Genomic DNA, 20,711 nt, shown 5'->3' on the forward strand with positions numbered 1-20,711 from the left:
CTACAGTGTGTCGGTCTGTATCAAGGCACTGTTCACTGGCAGCACCAAGCGACGCCAATAAAAATGACACATTGGGTTTAAACATAACTTTTTAAAATTAAAGCTCCTTTTTAAAATAAATGATCTGCCTCTTCCAGTCCGGAATTCAGAAGAAACTTCTTTACCCAGAGAGTGGTGAGAATGTGGAACTCGCTGCCACAGGGAAGGGTTGAAGCGAATAGTATCGATGCATTTAAGGGGAGGCTGGACAAGCACACGAGGGAGAAGGGAATAGAGGGTTATGCTGATAGAGTTAGATGAGGAAAGACGGGAGGAGGCTCGAGTGGAGCCTGAACGCCGGCAGGGACTGGTTGGGCCGAACGGCCTGTTTCTGTGCCGCAGATCCGATGTAATCAGAAGTTGGCAACACCCTCTAGACAGAAGGATGGTGCAGGGAACGCTTCAGCTCCCACAACAAGGCTGCTTTTACTGCCCCACCTCTCCCTGGGGGAGGTTCCATGGACTGGCAACTCGCTCGTACCTTGCCTTTAAAGGGCCTCTCTTGTGTGCATTGAGCTATTCAGCTGTGGCCGGTGTCGCCGCCACTGTGCTCTTGGCCTCATGGCCGAGATGACCTTTCCCTTTGAAACATGTATGTTTTTTTTTAAACACGTGGCTCGAGGCAGGCTGGTTCCTGGGTGAGTGACGTCATAAACAACCTCCCTCCCTCGCTGTCTTCCGCTTCTACATTTGAAACCTGCCGCCAGCCTCCAGCAGAGTAGACCTGCAGAGGAGGCAATTCTGATGGCAGATTATGGGAGACCCACACAACGAGAGGGTCCGCACTGCGGCCAGGACAAAGTCATTGAGGAGTTTTACATTACGGAATATCTACCCACTCAGAGACCCAGGTATTGACAGCTGTCGGTACCGCAGTAATATAAAAATAAACTTGGAGAGATGTGGTATAAACCCAAGAGTGGGGGATGCTGTTCACAGCTGAATGCCTCTCTGCCTTCTGACGATCAATAATTAATGACCATTTTGTGCCGCTGTGCACAAGCAAATATGCAAAAGTAATAATGTTCACCATGTGTGACCAGAGTCCATAAACCTTTTGTTGGGTTGTATAAAATCCATCTTAAAAACAGCAGCCGTTCCTTTTATAAATCTGATTTCCAGTCCAGATCTAGTAAATGGGGCCTTTGAGGTGCAGTAGACAAAGTGCTGGCCTTTCCCCTCTGGCATCTGGGATTTAATTCCGCCTAGACTGTGACTGCCGCATTTCCTACATTACAACATGGCTGCGCTTCAAAAGTACTTCATTAGCTGTAAAGAACTGTCGCCTCTGGGTCAGAAGGTTGTGGGTTCAAGTCCTGCTCCAGGGACTCGAGCACAAAATCTAGGCTAGTACTGTTGGAGCTGCCGTCTTTTTTTTGGATGAGACGCAAGAACATAAGAAATAAGATTAGGAGTAGGCCATTCGGCCCCTCGAGCCTGCTCCGCCATTCAATAAGATCATGGCTGATCTGATCTTGGCCTCAACTCCACTTTCCTGCTCATTCCCATAATCCTTGACTCCCCTACTGTTCAAAACAAGGGCCCCTCTGCCCGCTCAAAGAAGAGCAGGGAAGTTTTCCCCGTCTCCTGGCCAATATTTATCAACATCACTAAATCTGATTATCTGATCATTATCACATTGCTGTCTGTGGGAGCTTGTTGTGCGCAAATTGGCTGCCGTGCTTCCCACATTACAACAGTGACTGCACTCCAAAAATGCTTAATTAGCAGTAAAGCTACTTTATTAGCTTAAGTTACTTTAAAAATACTTAATTATCTGTAAAGCTTTGGGCTGTCCTGAGTCATGAAAGGCATTATATAACTACAAGTCTTTCTATTAGACTGATGGCTGAAAGTATCCTGCCCTAGCTGTAAGGATCAATTTTGAAATGAGTTTGTGCAGTCACAGTCTAGTTCCTCACGGATGTAGACTCACGGCAGAAAATGGCCATAAATCAGCACCACTTGACAATCTGATTGATTCAGAGAAGACCACAGGATGTCACACTGGTCCAGTGGTGTTGCTCTTCAGAGCTTGGCGTTGAGGCGGAGTAACGGCGTGAGTCTACATCTAACTGGGTGTGCCGGTACTGTGTGTATCAAGTGTTCCAGTTCTCAGCTTTCCCTCTGAGTGCAATAATGTGCACGACACCTAATCACTGTTTACCAATCATTGTGTGAAATGTAATCATTTTCCAGTGAATGGAACGTTCTTGACCCAGATAAATGGCTTCATTGTGACCTCCTGCTAATATGGAATCGGACACCCCATTTGACAATGGGCTCCGCTTTCTGCCACCGCTAGACAAGGCAGCAGCATGCTACAGTTTGCAAGACCGCATGTTTTGTAATTTGAGTTCATCAATGCCTCTCATTTCTAGCCATCTGCCATGTGCCAGTCTAAGGCTAAGAAGGCAAAGCAGTCAAGGGGCAACTAGGGATGGGCACTAAATGTTGGCCTTGCCAGCGGTGCCCGAGTCCCGTGAACGAATAAAAACTCCCCCCCCCCCCCCGCGCTGCCAATGCCACTCTGGAGCCAGCTTGCTCAGAGATGCATGTGACCGACCCAGCGTCCCAGACCACCACTTGATTAGGGCCTACATCCCACCACACCATGGTAGATTGCACCTGCACACCAAAGCACTGCATCACTGTGGCAGTCACCTTTTGGCCGCCTGTTGCTGTGTGACAACGGGGAAGATAAATGAGTCTGCGCAGGGTCTAAGCAAAAGTCAATGTAAGCTAATGTAATAACACCTCAAACATTTTTTAAACATCGCAGTGGCATATTGTTCGTGCCACAGTGGGCTGTGCCAGTAGGGTGCCAGCCTTCTCCATGTGCAGAGTGCCAATCTCAGCCAAGGCACGAAGTGGAAAGCAAGGAATTAGTTAAATTAGAGGCAGGTATTCACTCCATGTTCATATGTCCTTGAGGTCAGTATTGGAACACGACTGGTCGAAGCCTGGGCACCACTTGGTCCTTTGGAAGGAAATCTTGTTGGGTGGTCAGATCCATAAAGGGCAAAAAATACTGTATTCAAGAAACCAGAAACTCTTCCTCAAAAAACGTATCGCCATTTCTCTCCCTTTAGCAAGTTTTTGTACCGCTTCCCATTTCCTTCCCAAGTGGGATCGGGACCGATGTTTAGTTGCCCTCTTTTATGGTTGCCTTGTTGTTCTCTTGCAGTATCTTGTATCGTTGCCAACTGGGACAGAATTGAGCAAGTTCAAGCCGGTGTCTGACCAACAGATGGCAAAATTAGCAAATGGTGTGCCATCGCTAACCGTCAAACCCACGCCAACACTCATTAAAGTAAGCAAATCTTGGGAAACGTATAGACAGTGGGATCATGTATCGGTCTTTTGCATCATAACAAAATATGTGGCCAGAAATTCTTGAATTGTGCGGAGTTAATGGGTTGACCAAACATTGTTTACATGAAGTTGTGTGGCCTAAAATCTTCCTGTTTACTTTATTTCCTTGCCAACTTTCTTCCCTGCTATCCTGCCCTGTCCTGTAGGAGATGCCTCTCTGCTGGGAGTTGAGCGCGAGTTGATGTCCAATGCCTCTGCCAAGTGGCCATTATTTTTGTGCGACTCTTCCTTGTCAGTGATGTTGGCCGGCTATTCATTCACAGGAGGTTAGGCTGATCCTGCCCTGTCCTGACCTGCCCTTACCGCTCACAGTCTCGCTGCAGCTTACTGGCTGGCAGCGGGCACTCCTTCAAAGCCATCCCTCTTCCCTCGCCCAGCAAAGCTGTGGTCAGTCGTAGTGCCCCTACCTGGCTGAGATAGGCTAGCTCCGCAGGTGTGGGATTGAACCGGAAAGCCTCCAGGTCAGTGTGGCTCAGGTGCTCCTTGGATAAACTCACTGAACGATCTGGAGCAAGCACCGTTGTGTTATTTAAACAAATCTGTTTGAGCTTCACCATGGCTTAGTGTGGGTTAATCATAGCTCAGTCACCAGAAAACTGGGTTAACCAATTCCTAAACCATTTTAATTTCTAAATCCAGCCCACCCCCCCCGCTCCCACTTGCTTATTCATCGGGACAGTAAGTAATAGGCACTGGTGTGCAAACTACTGGTGATATTTAGAGGCCGAAATTCGCTTTATTACACCGCCGGCGGGAGACGGCTAGCGGACGGCAAAGGCCAACCGTCGATGGAAAGCGGCGCCCACACCTGTGCAGAAATTCAGTCGGCTCTTTGGCAGAGGCGGCAAGAGCTAATGCTTCCCGACTAATGCCACCCGCGCGGTGACATCATCCAGCGTGCAACGCCTCCTTGGCGCGCCTCTCGCGATATTTCGTTTGAACGTCGGCCTTCCCGGCAGGCGTTCTTGCAGCCTGGAAAGAGTGATGAGTAACAGCGGAACTCGGGCGGGCGCCCAGAGAGCAAGGCAAGGGTCATTTATTTATTTATTTATTCATTCATTTCTTTTCATTAGTTGTACCAGTGGGGAAGTTTGAGGTTTTTTTTTTTTTCTTTCTTCCCGTTTCCCAGCTAGCCTGGCGGCGGCCTCCCAATGGGAATTTCAGTCGGCCTCCTGAGCTCCCGCCCGAGGGCGAGTGTGCAACGCCACCGTTTAGCGCTGCTCTCTCATCTTTGGCCACAAAAACTAAATTTTGCAGTTTGAGGCAGCATCTAACGCCTGGCGGTAAAATCAGCAGGGCTGTGTCACCGCCTCAAAAATGGCCATAACCAATTTCGACCCCCATAGCTCGTGACGGGCACCAGTTGGTGAATTTTCTGGCTTTGTTTATGGATCAGACGCTGCAAATTTCAGAATTGGTTGATGATCCAAGAGCTGCTAACAGGTCTTAGATGAAGTCCTTACTACCAGGGGGATCAAGGGGTATGGCGAGAAAGCAGGAATGGGGTACTGAAGTTGCGTGTTCAGCCATGAACTCATTGAATGGCGGTGCAGGCTAGAAGGGCCGAATGGCCGACTCCTGCACCTATTTTCCATGTTTCTCTGTCTTTTGACGGCAGGAAACGTGACGTCAAAACATTTGTAGCTAAACTGGGTGGAATCCTTGTTTTTATTTAAGGTTCAAAACCGGTTCTTTGACAATTTTCTGACACGCGCGCCGTGGCAACTGTCAAACGACTTGACGCTCCGTAGTTCCTCGTCTGGTGGATTAAGGAGAAAGTTTTGCTTCCGAGTATTGATCCGTGGGGGCAGTCGGTTTTTAGATTTATTGTTATTAATCACTTCGCATTTTCAAATCTTTAATTACTCAGTATAACACAGTGCTTAGCAGAAACTCTGACAAACTCTCCTGACTGCGGCAGGTACTTTTGATGCCCGACAGTAGTTCCGTAGCCCGAGGCTCACTGGTTATGAAGGTCTTCAGTGGATAGGACCATCCCACTGGCAGAAAGTGTGTGTTGGTGGCTGAAAGACGAGGTACTGCAGCCCCCGAAAGCTTCAGCAGTTCAGAGCTTGCCTTCATGCCCCTGCCTATTTCTAGCATCAAACTTTCATATCATTCCCTTCGCTTTAGGAGCCGTTTCCAGACCTCTCCTCTTCTGTCTCCCTCATGGCTTTCCACCACCTTGCTTTTCGTATGCCCCATTTGTCCTTTTAATGCCTTTTTGCCGAATGAGGTGATCTTTGCATAGCATCCAACAATTTCTCACCTCTTTCCAGCTTGCTAATTAACCCGTTTGCAAGCTATTACAGCCATCGTCATCATAGGCAGTCCCTCGGAATCGAGGAAGACTAGCTTCCACTCTTAGAATGAGTTCCTAGGTGGCTGAACAGTCCAATATGAGAACCACAGCCTCTGTCACAGGTGGGACAGATAGTCGTTGAGGGAAGGGGTAGGTGAAACTGGTTTGCCGCACACTCTTTCTGCTGCCTGCGCTTGATTTCTGCATGCTCTCGGCGATGAGACTCAATGTGCTCAGCACCCTCCCGGATGTGCTTCCTCCACTTAGGGTGGTCTCTGGCCAGGGTCTCCCAGGTGTCAGTGGGGATGTTGCACTTTATCAGGGATTTACATACACTAACGAAACGAAGGGACATCTACCCGAAACGTTAACTCTGCTTTCTTTCCACGGATGCTGCCTGACCTGCTGAGATTTCCAGCATTTTCTGTTTTTACATCCACTAACTACCTCTTTTGAGATGGGGGTGGGGTGGTGTCAGCTTTTCTGCCTCTTGATTTTTACCGCTGCCTCTGTCTTTTGTTCAGTTTGCTGTTGGAGCGCACTTCTGGCTACCAGAACTGGTGCACCTGAGACCTTAGTTGTCTCTTCTCTTATCAGGTGCTGACTGACCACCTGTATATTTCCTGCATTTTCTGTCTTTATTTTGGATCTAGGGGACACAGCCTAAAAAAAGAGCCAGCCAGGCCTTTCAGGAGTCAACACTTCTCCACACAGACGACGATAGAAGTTTGGAACCCTCTTCCGCAAATGGCAATTGATGCTAGGTCAATTATTAAGTGTGATAGATTTTTGTTAACCAAAGTTATTAAGGGATATGGCCAAAGGCGGGTATATGGAGTTACGTCACAGATCAGGCCACGATCTCATTAAATGGCGGAACAGGCTCGAGGGGCTAAATGGGATACTCCTGTTCCTATGTTCCAACGCCAGAATTTCTCTCTTGTCTCTCCTGTTTAACTGTGCCATACAGGGCGGAACGTCCCCTATTCAGTCTCCAGTGCGAGCTAAACTAGCTAATCGTAGCCGGGTTGGGTGATGTCGCAAGTTAGCCCAATCCTGAAGGGGGTGGGAAGGATTAGTCCGGGTTCCTGCTGTTGATCGCTGTCCAGTGATCCCTCTTTGGAAACTGCGTCTCCGTGGACTTCGAGTGGAGACGGGAGCTGCTTGGCTTTCAGGGCCATCAAAGAGCCTGCTGTCACTCATCGTTCAGGCTCACACATTACGGGTGGGCGGGACGATGCTCCGTGATGGTGGCACAGTGAACACCTTCAGGAGGGCTGAAAATGGGCAGAGAGAGAGGGGACACAGTAGATAATTCCACTGTGATCGGGTGAAAAGCGTGCTTGATCGAGGAACATTTTTTTACGCCTGATGCGCAAGTACCCCAGTCTATTGCGTCAATCACAAACTCCACCTGTCCTTTATAGACTTGACTCTCCTGCCGTTGTCGGTTTGTATTGGACGGATTAATTCCACATTAATATGTGTTTGTGATTTGTTGGAGTGCAATTCCAGCAGAATGATCCTATGGGAAATTTTAATCTGAGAGTGATCGTTCCCAGTACACGTCTGCTGGACATGTCCCCTTTAGTTTTTGTTTCAGTCTAGTTCTGGGTTTAGCGTGTAGCTTAGAGTGTTTGTCATTAAAAAGCGGTGTCTTGATTCTAGACTTGCTTGTCTGACATCCAGTACTGGGTGAGCAGAAATTTTCTCCAATTAAATATTGGGAAGATTGAAGGCATTGTCTTTGCTCCCTGCCACAAACTAGCCACCGACTCCATCCCTCTACCTAGCATCTGTCCGAGGCTGAACCAGACTGTTCGCAATCTAGGTGTCATATTTTTGACCCTGAAATGAGCTTCCGGCCACATAGCCGCAGAAATACGCCTATTTCCACCGCCGTAACATCGCCCGCCTCCGCCCCTGCCTCAGCTCATCTGCTGCTGAAACCCTCATCCATGCCTTTGTTACCTCTAGACTTGACTACTCCAACGCACTCCCACATTCTACCCTAGGTAATCTTGAGGTTGTCCAAAACGCGGCAGCCCGTGTCCTAACTTGCACTAAGTCCCGCTCACCCATCACCCCCTGTGCTCGCTGACCTACATTGGCTTCTGGTTAAGCAACACCTCGATTTCAAAATTCTCATCCTTGTTTACAAATCTCACCAGGGCCTCGTCCCTCCCTATCTCTGTAACCTCCTCCAGCCTCACAAAACCCCCCCAGGATAACTGCGCTCCGCTAATTCTGCCCTCTTGAGCATCCCTGATTATAATCGCTCAACCATCGGTGGCCGTGCCTTCAGATGCCTGGGCCCTAAGCTCTGGAACTCCCTCCCTAAACCTCTCCGCCTCTCTACCTCTCTTTCCTCCTTTAAGATGCTCCTTAAAACCTATCTCTTTGACCAAGCTTTTAGTCATCTGCCGTAATTTCTTCTTATGTGGCTCAGTGTCAGTTTTATTTTTTGTCTTATAACACTCCTATGAAGCAGCCTTGGGACGTTTTACTACGCTAAAGGCGTTATACAAGGCCTTATTGTTTATCCACTGCAGCATATAAATCTTGCCTCCTTCTTGAGTATTCAAAGAGAACTCAGTTTGTATTTCATGATCCTCACTTGCAGCAAAGCCAGCCCAAGTCGGCACGCGACAAGAACCAGCGGAGCAAGAAGCTGAAGGAGCCAAAGTCCCGAGTGAAGAAGCTCAAATACCACCAGTACGTCCCCCCAGACCAGAAACTAGAGAAGGCCATGCTGCCCCTGGATACGGCCTACTCCAAACTCCTGCAGCAGCAACAGCTCTTCCTCCAGCTCCAGATACTGTGCCAGCAGCAGCAGCATTACAACTATCAGACCATCCTCCCTGCACCTCCAAAGTAAGAGCCACGCCTGCATGCTGCCTGTGCGCGAGAGTTGTTTTAATGCCACAATTTATCGGCTGGAAGATTTCTGACGTCCGTCGCATTCTGATGTACCTGTGAAAGCTTGGTGGGCCAATGTAGCACATGGTGAAACATTGAGCCGTACAGGGCAGCGAAGCTACGGGTTTCATTCTCAGTCTCTGCAGCGGTAGCTGGTCATAGCCAGAGCATCAATTGAGCCTCATCGCTTCTGCCCTAAGGAAGGGGCAGAAGAGAGTCAGGCTTCATGCTTCTGATTGCTATACTGCTGCCACCCCTCCTGGAATGTGTGTGTGTGGGCGTGTGTGTGTGTGGGCGTGTGTGTGTGTGGGCGTGTGTGTGTGTGGGCGTGTGTGTGTGTGGGCGTGTGTGTGTGTGGGCGTGTGTGTGTGTGGGCGTGTGTGTGTGTGGGCGTGTGTGTGTGTGGGCGTGTGTGTGTGTGGGCGTGTGTGTGTGTGGGCGTGTGTGTGTGTGTGGGCGTGTGTGTGTGTGGGCGTGTGTGTGTGTGGGCGTGTGTGTGTGTGGGCGTGTGTGTGTGTGGGCGTGTGTGTGTGTGGGCGTGTGTGTGTGTGGGCGTGTGTGTGTGTGGGCGTGTGTGTGTGTGGGCGTGTGTGTGTGTGGGCGTGTGTGTGTGTGGGCGTGTGTGTGTGTGGGCGTGTGTGTGTGTGGGCGTGTGTGTGTGTGGGCGTGTGTGTGTGTGGGCGTGTGTGTGTGTGGGCGTGTGTGTGTGTGGGCGTGTGTGTGTGTGGGCGTGTGTGTGTGTGGGCGTGTGTGTGTGTGGGCGTGTGTGTGTGTGGGCGTGTGTGTGTGTGTGGGCGTGTGTGTGTGTGTGGGCGTGTGTGTGTGTGTGGGCGTGTGTGTGTGTGTGGGCGTGTGTGTGTGTGTGGGCGTGTGTGTGTGTGTGTGTGTGGGCGTGTGTGTGTGTGGGCGTGTGTGTGTGTGGGCGTGTGTGTGTGTGGGCGTGTGTGTGTGTGGGCGTGTGTGTGTGTGGGTGGGCGTGTGTGTGTGTGGGTGGGCGTGTGTGTGTGTGGGTGGGCGTGTGTGTGTGGGTGGGCGTGTGTGTGTGTGTGTGGGCGTGTGTGTGTGTGTGTGTGGGCGTGTGTGTGTGTGTGTGTGGGCGTGTGTGTGTGGGCGTGTGTGCGTGTGTGTGTGGGCGTGTGCGTGTGTGTGTGGGCGTGTGCGTGTGTGTGTGGGCGTGTGTGGGCGTGCGTGTGTGTGGGCGTGCGTGTGTGTGTGTGTGGTGTGTGTGGTTTGTTGCGGGGCCTCCACAGTCAAGAACGCAAGAACATGGGGGAAAAAGGAGCAGGAGTCGGTCACTCAGTCCCTCGAGCCTGCTCCGCCATTCAATACGATCACGGCTGATCTTCGACCTCAACTCCACTTTCCTGCACTATCCCCATATCCCTTGATTTCCTTAATATCCAAAAATCTATCGATCTCTGTCTTGAATATACTCAACGACTGAGCATGTTGATACACTTACTGCTGGCCTTGAGGTGTCACCTTCACAAGTGTGAGTGACCAGTGAGAGCACTTCGGCTGGTTCTAGATTGGGCCTGTACTCTCTGGGGTTTAGAAGAACGGGACGTGATCTCGTTGAAACATATAAGATTTTGAGGGAGATTGACAAAGTAGATGCCGAGAGGTAGTTTCCCCTGGCTGGAGAGTCTCGGACTAAGGGGAATATTCTCAGAATAAGGGTTCGGCCATTTAAGACTGAATTAAGATGAGGAATTTTTTCACTCAATCTGAATGTTTGGAATTCTCTACCCCAGAGGGCTGTGGATGCTGAATCATTGAGTATGTTCAAGGCTGAGCCCAATAGATTTTTGGACTCGACGCCAATCAACAGATAAGGAGTTGAGGTCGAAGATCAGCCATGATCTTATTGAATGGCGGAGCAGGCTCGAGGGGCCATGTGGCCTACTCCTGCTCCGAGTTCTTGCATTCTTATATTCCCTTGGTTAAAAAAGTGGCTGTTTGTCAGTGAAGTAAAGCAACCAGTGTGGCTGAAGTCCACACATGTTTCCTTGTGCAACCCTGCACTGCCAGTCCTTTCCCATAGTGTCAGCTGTGGCTCAGTGGGCAGAACTCTGAGTCTGAAGGTTGTGGGTTCAAGTCCCACTCCAGAGACTTGAGCACAAAAATCTAGGCTGACACTTCCAGTGCAGTGCTGAGGGAGCGCCGCACTGTCGGAGGTGCCGTCTTTCGGATGAGACGTTAAACCGAGGCCTCATCTGCTCTCTCAGGTGGACGTAAAAGATCCCACAGCACTATTTTGAAGAAGAGCAGGGGAGCTATCCCCATTGTCCTGGGGCCAATATTTATCTCTCAACCAAAATCACCAAAACAGATTATCAGGTCATTATCTCATTGCTGTTTGTGGGAGCTTGCTGTGCGCAGATTGGCTACAGCGTTTTTCTACGTTACAACAGTGACTGCACTTCAAAGGTACTTCATTGGCTGACCTCGGGACGTCCTGAGGTGAAAGGCGCTATATAAATGCAAGTCTTTCCTTCACAGAGTGACTGTATTTTGTGCACACGGCATTTGAATACAGATCATTGTGTAAAAGTTTGATAGCTGCATCCTCCGGGGTGGTGGAACATCTGGGGCCAGAGAGCATTGCATCTCGTTTGTATCTAATTTCTGAAAACAAAGCCTTTGCTTTGTGTCCCCTTTTTGCAAACAATGCGACCGCAGTGACCCTTTTAGTGAGCTTTCACCATGCTCCCCAGATTTCTTTCCTTTATTCCATCCTCGCAATGCTGCCTCTTGCTCGGGTCTGGCTCCGCGATGCTGGAAACCCTTCAGTGCATCGCCAATGGTGCTATCGGTCAAGTGTAAGCCCAAATGGTGAATGTCTGCAGCTTGTCTGACCTGGCGGTTTGGAAGGCTCTGCGGTGCTATTCCCCCTCGCCCAACAGTTTCCTTTTGGTTTATGTAGATATGCCGGTAGGGTTGGATGAAGAGTGAGAGGAGGCGCGGGTGGAGTATAGGGCCAAATGGCCTGTTTCTGTGCTGTAAAGTCTATGTTGTTTCTGTCGTCGACTACAATGTTGCCGGGTGATTGCATGTGGCAGTGATCCCCTGTCCGTTAATTCTACCTTCATTCTACCTTCAGACCCAACAGCGAGCATCAGTCAAACAGCAGTACTGCCCCAGTGAGGACTCTGACCAGTAGCACATCGGCCTTGGGCTCGGCCGGACTAGCCCGACAGAACAGCTGCGTGCCCACCATCAAACCACCGGCGTCCCTGCCCTCCAACCTCGATGATCTGAAGGTCAGTTGCATTCTACCTCTGATGTGTTTCAAGCCCTTGCTTGTCCTTCTGTTCTGTTACTCGGTTTGTTATGAGTGATCTACAGCTCTTCACATTTCAAATCCATTTAGCACTTTGGTACACGACTCCACAATGTCTAGAAATAACCACTCCCTCGCTTTCCTCCTCCCCATCTCATGATCTGAAGATCAGCACCTCCCCAGACACACTCGGGCTGCCTTCCCGTGAACTGCGCTAAAACTCGGTTTAAGTGAATTGTATTTTTTTTTATTAAATGATGGGTCAGCTTTTGTTCAGAATAGATTACAAAGATGCCAAGACCATCACTGCAACTGTCAGATAGTAACTTAAAGTTCCTTCAATTGCTCAATAGCCGAATTCACTCGTTTGTGATATTAAGCCGGGCCAGACAAGGAAGTTGCAGGCTCAATCTCCGGTGCATGTCGAGCTGGTCACATCTTCAGCGATCCCAGCTAGAAAGCGGACAATGCTGGAGAACGCAAGATATGCTCTGCCTCCCACAGTTCAATAGCCTCACTGTCTGGGCTCACACAAGAGGGATAATTTTGCTAAGGTACTGTAGGACTATCGGCACTGGCAAAATTATATCCCAGTATGAATCAGCATGTCCAGGAGAGGAAAGGTCAGAAAGGAGAAGAATTTTACAGAGAGATACACTCTACGTATTTGATCTAGAAAATTAATTTTTTACTTTACTGCAAATTGCATTACCTGCAGTCTCTATTTTAGGAATGAATCACAATATATTTAATGTTTTTCAAATCTGCTTAGCGCAAGAAAAAGAAAGACTTGCATTTATATAGCGCCTTTCACGACCACTGGACGTCACAAAGCGCTTTACAGCCAATGAAGTACTTTTGGAATGTGTATACATTGTTGTAATATAAGGAACACAGCAGCCAATTTGCGCACAACAAGCTCCTCACAAACAGCAATGTGATGACGACCAGATAATTAATTTTTAATGATATTGGTTGAGGGATATATTGGCCGGGACACTGGGGAGAACTCCCGGTCATACAGGTGAAACACCATTTAATCACTTGCAATATAAAGCAATATTTCTGATATCTCCATGTTTAAAATGAGGTTTTAATCTTTACCTTGATCATATGCTAACTATTCATCTAAAGCTCGCAGAACTTGGCATCTCTTAAGCTACCCGAGAGGTGAAATGGTTGTGACACTGAATTAACAACCTGCAGGTTGACTGGCCACCAGAACAACATGTGAAACTGGATTCCGTCAATCTGGTCATTTATTCCGGATTTCCGTTAAAACCCAACAGGTTCACGTGCGTCCTTCAGGAAAGGGAACATGCTGCCCTGACCCAGTCTGTCCTTCGCTTGACTCTAGTGTTATACAAGCAAAAAGCCCACTGCCAACTTCATTAGGAAGCTGTCGGCTGTGGCTCAGTGGGTACCACTCTCTCCTTCGAGTCAGAAGGCTATGGGTTCAAGACCCACTCCAGGAACTTGAGCACACAAAAAAATCTAGGATGACGCCCCAGTGCTGTGCTATGGGATCGCTGCACTGTCGGAGGTGCCGTCATTCAGATGAGACGATAAACCGAGGCCCCGTCTGCCCTCTGGTGGACATAAAAGGCACTGTTTCAAAGAAGAGCAGGGGAGTTCCCCCTGGTGTCCTAGGGCCAGTATTTATCTCTCAATCAACATCACTAAAACAGATTATCTGGTCATTATCACATTGCTGTTTGTAGGAGTTTGCTGTGCGTAAAGTGGCTGCCATATTTCCCACATTACAACCGTGACTGCACTTCAAAACTACTTCATTGGCTGTAAAGCGCTTTGAGACGCTGGTGGTCGTGAAAGGCGCTATAGAAATCCAAGTCTTTCCTTCTTTTTCTTTTCCTGGGTAACCTGGGCAAGAAACGCAGTGTTGTCCCATCACCCACGTTCTAAAATTGGCCGTTACCTAAACCTTTATTGCTGGATATTGTGATTCTGCATCTGCACGTCCCTAGCACTGCCAGTTCTTCCAACAGTAACTCATCTAACCACCCATCGCTATAAATAACAGGTGTCCAAGCAGCTTGCATCAATAATTCAAAACCGACCACTGTTGGATAGGTTTCCACCGGAACTGTTTGCTATTTGAGGCCACGTCGCCCCCCCCTCCCAGATGTTTAAGGAGAGGGAAATGGGTAGAAATATTTAAAATGGATGGGGGAGTGGTTTCTCTCGAAGACTCAGACTCTGAGTTCCCCGGGACTCTGAGCCCCAACCTCACTGCTGTGGCCATTTTGTACATGTGAGTAGTCGGCGGGCTGTTGGAATACAGATGGCCACGTTTTCTTGTGAGTCTGGCCAGTAACAACCCCCCCCGTCTGTCCCACCAAGGGGGTCATCGCAGAACAGCCGTGACTTCCCCTTGCCTGCACTTCCCAGCAGGCGCACCGGACAGTGCTGGCGAGGTGCCCCGGCTGAGTTGACCGGAGGGCGGGGTGGCCAATTGTAGCTACCTCCGTTGCTGCCCTGGTTCAAACCAGCGAACTCGATGCAGGCTCAAGAATCCTGCTTGGGATCTTTCTGGTCAGTGTGTGTCGGTACCAGTCAGCCCACTGAGCAAGTAACTAAAATGTTGTTTTTTTTTTTCAATGGCTAACCGCTGTATATAGTGAAAGCAGATGCAGTAGTAACTTTAAAAAGGCAATTACATCTGCACGTGTAAAGAGAAACGGTTGCAGGGCGATGGGGAAAGAGCCTGGGTACCTCTTTCAAAGAGCCGGCACAGGCAAGCTGGGCCGAATGGCCTCCTGCTGTACGCTACGATTGTGTATTGAAATGTGTATGTGTTTCTGACCAAAAGCGCCTGTTGTTTCTGCCTGTAGGTGGCTGAACTGAAGCAGGAGCTGAAACTGCGAGCCTTGCCTGTGTCGGGAACGAAAACCGATCTCATTGAGCGGCTGAAGAACTATCAGGAGCTGAGCCGAGGATGTGGCACTCTTCCACCCGCAGCGCCCGCTGTCGGCAAGACTGGCACTGCCGCTTCGAAACCCGCGGAGGTGATGGTCGCCTTCCCGTCGGCCCGCTTGAGCGGCACCCCGGCTGCCGTGACCGGCGTCGCCCCCGGGGACGTGGTGGTTGCCGCGGTGACCGGCGGCTCGGCGGTGAAGTTGAGCAGCACCGGCTCCACCCCGCCGGTGTCGCCCGCCCCCTCCGACCGCTCGGTGCACAGCATGGAAGAGGGCGTGGAGGCGTTCCCCGAAGCGCTCCACTCTTCGCCCACGCGGCTCGTTGCCAAAGAAGAGCCCGCCTACGTCAACGGCGTGACCGGCGTCGCCATGCTGGTGCCCAGTGCCATCCGGGCCGGCGGCCTCGACCCGCAGGCCGCCACCAAGGACCTGATGCTGCAGGAGAAGGACAAGCAAATCGAGGAGCTGACCCGGATGCTGAGGCAGAAGCAGCAGCTGGTCGAAGCCCTCCGGCTGCAACTGGACCAGGAGAAGAGAACCCAGCAGCAGCCGCCAGCCGCCAGCGTGCCCTTGGTCTCACCGGGCAGCCAGAGGGCCGGCCCAGTCACCATCAAGCAGGAGAGCCCGCCCCCCAGCTGCCTGCTCTTCGGGCAGTCCCCGCGCCCGGGCTCCGACCAGCCCGCCCCGCTCCTCAACCACGTCCCCCCCCCGAGGAGCAACCCGAGCCCGGTGCCAACCAAGGCCGTGATGGTGAAGCAGGAGGCCGGCGCGGGCACCTGCGAGCATCCGGCGCCCGCCGTTCGGCTGAGCCCGCCCAGCCAGGTGACCGCGGGGGCGCCGAGGACAATCGCGCCGGGCCGAGCGCCCGGCCTGCTGGCTAATGGAGCGGGGACTCACATCCTCCTCACAGTGACTCCACAGAGCACGGACCTGCACCGTGTCTCCCCCACCGTCAGCACTGCCACGGGTCAACCGGCAATACAGGTACTCGATACATGGAGCTGTTTCAATATCAAGGAGCTGTTACTACATCTCTCTCTTTTCCCCCTCTCCCCAGACCCTCTCTTTTTTCCCCCCCCCCCCCATTTACAGCCTACAAACAGCCCATTCAGCCCAACAGGTCCGTGCCGATGTTGAAGTTCCACACCAGCCTCCTCCCATCCCCTTCATCTAACCCTATCAGCATTTGTTACCTCTAGACTTGACTATTCCAATGCACTCCTGGCTGGCCTCCCACATTCCACACTGCGTAAACTTGAGGTTATCCAGAACTCAGCAGCCCGTGTACTAACCCACGCCATCACCCATCACTCCTGTGCTTTCTGGCCTACATTGGCTCCCAGTTAAACAATGCATCGATTTCAAAATTCTCATCCTTATTTACAAATCTCTCCATGGCCTCGCCCCTCCCTATCTCTCTCATCTTTTTCAGCCTCACAACCCCACGAGATATCTGCGCTCCTCAAATTCTGCCCTCTTTGAACATCCCTCCCTAAACCTCTCCACCTCTCTACCTCTCCTTCCTCCTTTAAGAAGCTCCTTAAAACCGGCCTCTTTAACCAAGCTTTTGGTCATCTGCCTTAATTTCTTCTTTTGTGGCTCAGTGTCAAATGTATCTGTTTGTCTGTAACACTGTTGTGAAGCGCCTCGGGACGTTTTACTACGTTAAAGGCGCTGTATAAATAAACGTTATTATTATTATGGGGTAGATGCCAAGAGGCTGTTTTTCCCTGGCTCTGGAGAGTCTAGAATCAGGGGTCACGGGCTCAGATTAAGGGGTCAGCCATTTAGGACTGAGATGAGGAGGAATTTCTTCACCCAGAGGGTTGTGGGTGCTCAGTTGTTGAGTGTAATCAAGGCTAAGATCGATAGATTTTTGGGCATTAAAGGAATTGAGGGAAATGGGGATAGGGCGGAAAGTGGAGTTGAGGTCGAAGGTCAGCCGTGATCTTATTGAATGGTGGAGCAAACTTGAGGGGCAGGCTTTGGCCTCCTCCTGCTCCTATTTCTTATGTTCTTATAACCTTCTAGAAGGCATATCTGGCAGGATCCAAGGTGGAGGAGGTTAATCTTACCTGATGTCTTTTTAAAACACGATTGTTTAAGCCACCGTATGACTAAGATGATGCTGTGACGTTGACACCAATGCACAGCGGGTCCGTGAGCAGCAGCAGAGAAGAATTGTAACAAAGGGCTGTACCCAAAACAATAGCTGGTCAGTCTTCTCACTGATCTGCCATGTATTCCCGATTTATTTTTTCCCCCACGGGTGTGCACGCTTCAGAACGGGAGTCTATCTCTGGGCTAAAGTTGCCGAGCAGCTCAAGCTATACGCTCTGTGGTTTATGATAGATCGTCGAGAGGCATCACAACCTCATAAAACACCCAGCTTTTATTCAATGGCTTCCCTGGAGGTGCTGGATCATGGTTCCAGGGATGAGAGATTACTGTTACGTGATAGACTGGAGAAGCTGGGGTTGTTCGCCTTAGAACACAGACGGCTAAGAAGAGAATTGATGAAGGTGTTTAAAATTATGAAGGGTTTAGATAGAGTAAATAAAGGGAAACTGTTTCCAATGGATGAAGGGTGGATAACCAGAGGGCCCAGATTAAGGTGATTGACAAAAGGACCAGAGGCGACACAAGGGAAAACTTTTTTAATGCAATGAGTGGTTAGGTTCTGGAATGTGCTGCCTGATAGGGCGGTGGACACAGATCCAATAGTAGCCTTCAAAAGAAATTGGATAAATACTTGAAGGAAGAAAAATTGCAAGGATATGGGATAGCATAAACAGTGCTCTTGTGGTAGGAATTAATTATACAGCAGTTCCGGTTTCCTCAGAAATGAGTTTGTTTTTGCGTGGACAGATTACACCTTCGGGGAAAATACCAGCAAGTTTTCTTCTTGTAATCTGACCAGAATTGTGATGGTGATTGGCTTGATCAGGAAAACAGCAATTCTTTTTTTAAAGGCTCAGTTAGATGTGTACGGGTTTGCAAAGCTGATTGTGAAGTGCATGTGTGCTGGGCGCATTTAATTCAGTCATGTTTCCAAATGCCTTAGAATGTAATGCGTCAGTTTGAGGTGAAGAATATAATGAGTGGTTAAAACATTCCTGCTATAAACTTATATCTGTACTGATGAACTGTGTAGTGTTGGTGTATGGGGCCCGTGTACCGTGTTGGTGTATGGGGCCCGTGTACCGTGTTGGTGTATGGGGCCCGTGTACCGTGTTGGTGTATGGGGCCCGTGTACCGTGTTGGTGTATGGGGCCCGTGTACCGTGTTGGTGTATCGGGGCCCGTGTGCAGTGTCTCAGTGTATCGGGGCCCGTGTGCAGTGTCGGTGTATCGGGGCCCGTGTGCCGTGTCACAGTGTATCGGGGCCCGTGTGCCGTGTCACAGTGTATCGGGGCCCGTGTGCCGTGTCACAGTGTATCGGGGCCCGTGTGCCGTGTCACAGTGTATCGGGGCCCGTGTGCCGTGTCACAGTGTATCGGGGCCCGTGTGCCGTGTCACAGTGTATCGGGGCCCGTGTGCCGTGTCACAGTGTATCGGGGCCCGTGTGCCGTGTCACAGTGTATCGGGGCCCGTGTGCCGTGTCACAGTGTATCGGGGCCCGTGTGCCGTGTCACGGTGTATCGGGGCCCGTGTGCCGTGTCACGGTGTATCGGGGCCCGTGTGCCGTGTCACGGTGTATCGGGGCCCGTGTGCCGTGTCACGGTGTATCGGGGCCCGTGTGCCGTGTCACGGTGTATCGGGGCCCGTGTGCCGTGTCACGGTGTATCGGGGCCCGTGTGCCGTGTCACGGTGTATCGGGGCCCGTGTGCCGTGTCACGGTGTATCGGGGCCCGTGTGCCGTGTCACGGTGTATCGGGGCCCGTGTGCCGTGTCACGGTGTATCGGGGCCCGTGTGCCGTGTCACGGTGTATCGGGGCCCGTGTGCCGTGTCACGGTGTATCGGGGCCCGTGTGCCGTGTCACGGTGTATCGGGGCCCGTGTGCCGTGTCACGGTGTATCGGGGCCCGTGTGCCGTGTCACGGTGTATCGGGGCCCGTGTGCCGTGTCACGGGGTATCGGGGCCCGTGTGCCGTGTCACGGGGTATCGGGGCCCGTGTGCCGTGTCACGGGGTATCGGGGCCCGTGTGCCGTGTCACGGGGTATCGGGGCCCGTGTGCCGTGTCACGGGGTATCGGGGCCCGTGTGCCGTGTCACGGGGTATCGGGGCCCGTGTGCCGTGTCACGGGGTATCGGGGCCCGTGTGCCGTGTCACGGGGTATCGGGGCCCGTGTGCCGTGTCACGGGGTATCGGGGCCCGTGTGCCGTGTCACGGGGTATCGGGGCCCGTGTGCCGTGTCACGGGGTATCGGGGCCCGTGTGCCGTGTCACGGGGTATCGGGGCCCGTGTGCCGTGTCACGGGGTATCGGGGCCCGTGTGCCGTGTCACGGGGTATCGGGGCCCGTGTGCCGTGTCACGGGGTATCGGGGCCCGTGTGCCGTGTCACGGGGTATCGGGGCCCGTGTGCCGTGTCACGGGGTATCGGGGCCCGTGTGCCGTGTCACGGGGTATCGGGGCCCGTGTGCCGTGTCACGGGGTATCGGGGCCCGTGTGCCGTGTCACGGGGTATCGGGGCCCGTGTGCCGTGTCACGGGGTATCGGGGCCCGTGTGCCGTGTCACGGGGTATCGGGGCCCGTGTGCCGTGTCACGGGGTATCGGGGCCCGTGTGCCGTGTCACGGGGTATCGGGGCCCGTGTGCCGTGTCACGGGGTATCGGGGCCCGTGTGCCGTGTCACGGGGTATCGGGGCCCGTGTGCCGTGTCACGGGGTATCGGGGCCCGTGTGCCGTGTCACGGGGTATCGGGGCCCGTGTGCCGTGTCACGGGGTATCGGGGCCCGTGTGCCGTGTCACGGGGTATCGGGGCCCGTGTGCCGTGTCACGGGGTATCGGGGCCCGTGTGCCGTGTCACGGGGTATCGGGGCCCGTGTGCCGTGTCACGGGGTATCGGGGCCCGTGTGCCGTGTCACGGGGTATCGGGGCCCGTGTGCCGTGTCACGGGGTATCGGGGCCCGTGTGCCGTGTCACGGGGTATCGGGGCCCGTGTGCCGTGTCACGGGGTATCGGGGCCCGTGTGCCGTGTCACGGGGTATCGGGGCCCGTGTGCCGTGTCACGGGGTATCGGGGCCCGTGTGCCGTGTCACGGGGTATCGGGGCCCGTGTGCCGTGTCACGGGGTATCGGGGCCCGTGTGCCGTGTCACGGGGTATCGGGGCCCGTGTGCCGTGTCACGGGGTATCGGGGCCCGTGTGCCGTGTCACGGGGTATCGGGGCCCGTGTGCCGTGTCACGGGGTATCGGGGCCCGTGTGCCGTGTCACGGGGTATCGGGGCCCGTGTGCCGTGTCACGGGGTATCGGGGCCCGTGTGCCGTGTCACGGGGTATCGGGGCCCGTGTGCCGTGTCACGGGGTATCGGGGCCCGTGTGCCGTGTCACGGGGTATCGGGGCCCGTGTGCCGTGTCACGGGGTATCGGGGCCCGTGTGCCGTGTCACGGGGTATCGGGGCCCGTGTGCCGTGTCACGGGGTATCGGGGCCCGTGTGCCGTGTCACGGGGTATCGGGGCCCGTGTGCCGTGTCACGGGGTATCGGGGCCCGTGTGCCGTGTCACGGGGTATCGGGGCCCGTGTGCCGTGTCACGGGGTATCGGGGCCCGTGTGCCGTGTCACGGGGTATCGGGGCCCGTGTGCCGTGTCACGGGGTATCGGGGCCCGTGTGCCGTGTCACGGGGTATCGGGGCCCGTGTGCCGTGTCACGGGGTATCGGGGCCCGTGTGCCGTGTCACGGGGTATCGGGGCCCGTGT

General features: G+C 52.6%; 1 protein-coding gene across 7 annotated transcripts in view; it reads left to right on the forward strand.

Moving 5' to 3' along the window:
* LOC139229971 (myocardin-related transcription factor A-like) overlaps positions 1-20,711 on the forward strand; it is a 240,402-nt gene that overhangs the window by 210,698 nt on the left and 8,993 nt on the right. For all 7 annotated transcript variants that reach the window (XM_070861664.1, XM_070861663.1, XM_070861659.1 and 4 more), the window contains 4 exons: positions 3,227-3,352; positions 8,340-8,590; positions 11,739-11,898; positions 14,771-15,838. In XM_070861664.1, coding sequence (XP_070717765.1) covers positions 3,227-3,352; positions 8,340-8,590; positions 11,739-11,898; positions 14,771-15,838 — 1,605 coding nt within the window. The remainder of the gene's footprint in view (positions 1-3,226; positions 3,353-8,339; positions 8,591-11,738; positions 11,899-14,770; positions 15,839-20,711) is intronic.

Source organism: Pristiophorus japonicus, chromosome 19 (genome assembly GCF_044704955.1).
Source record: "Pristiophorus japonicus isolate sPriJap1 chromosome 19, sPriJap1.hap1, whole genome shotgun sequence".
Taxonomy (NCBI): Eukaryota; Metazoa; Chordata; class Chondrichthyes; family Pristiophoridae; genus Pristiophorus; species Pristiophorus japonicus.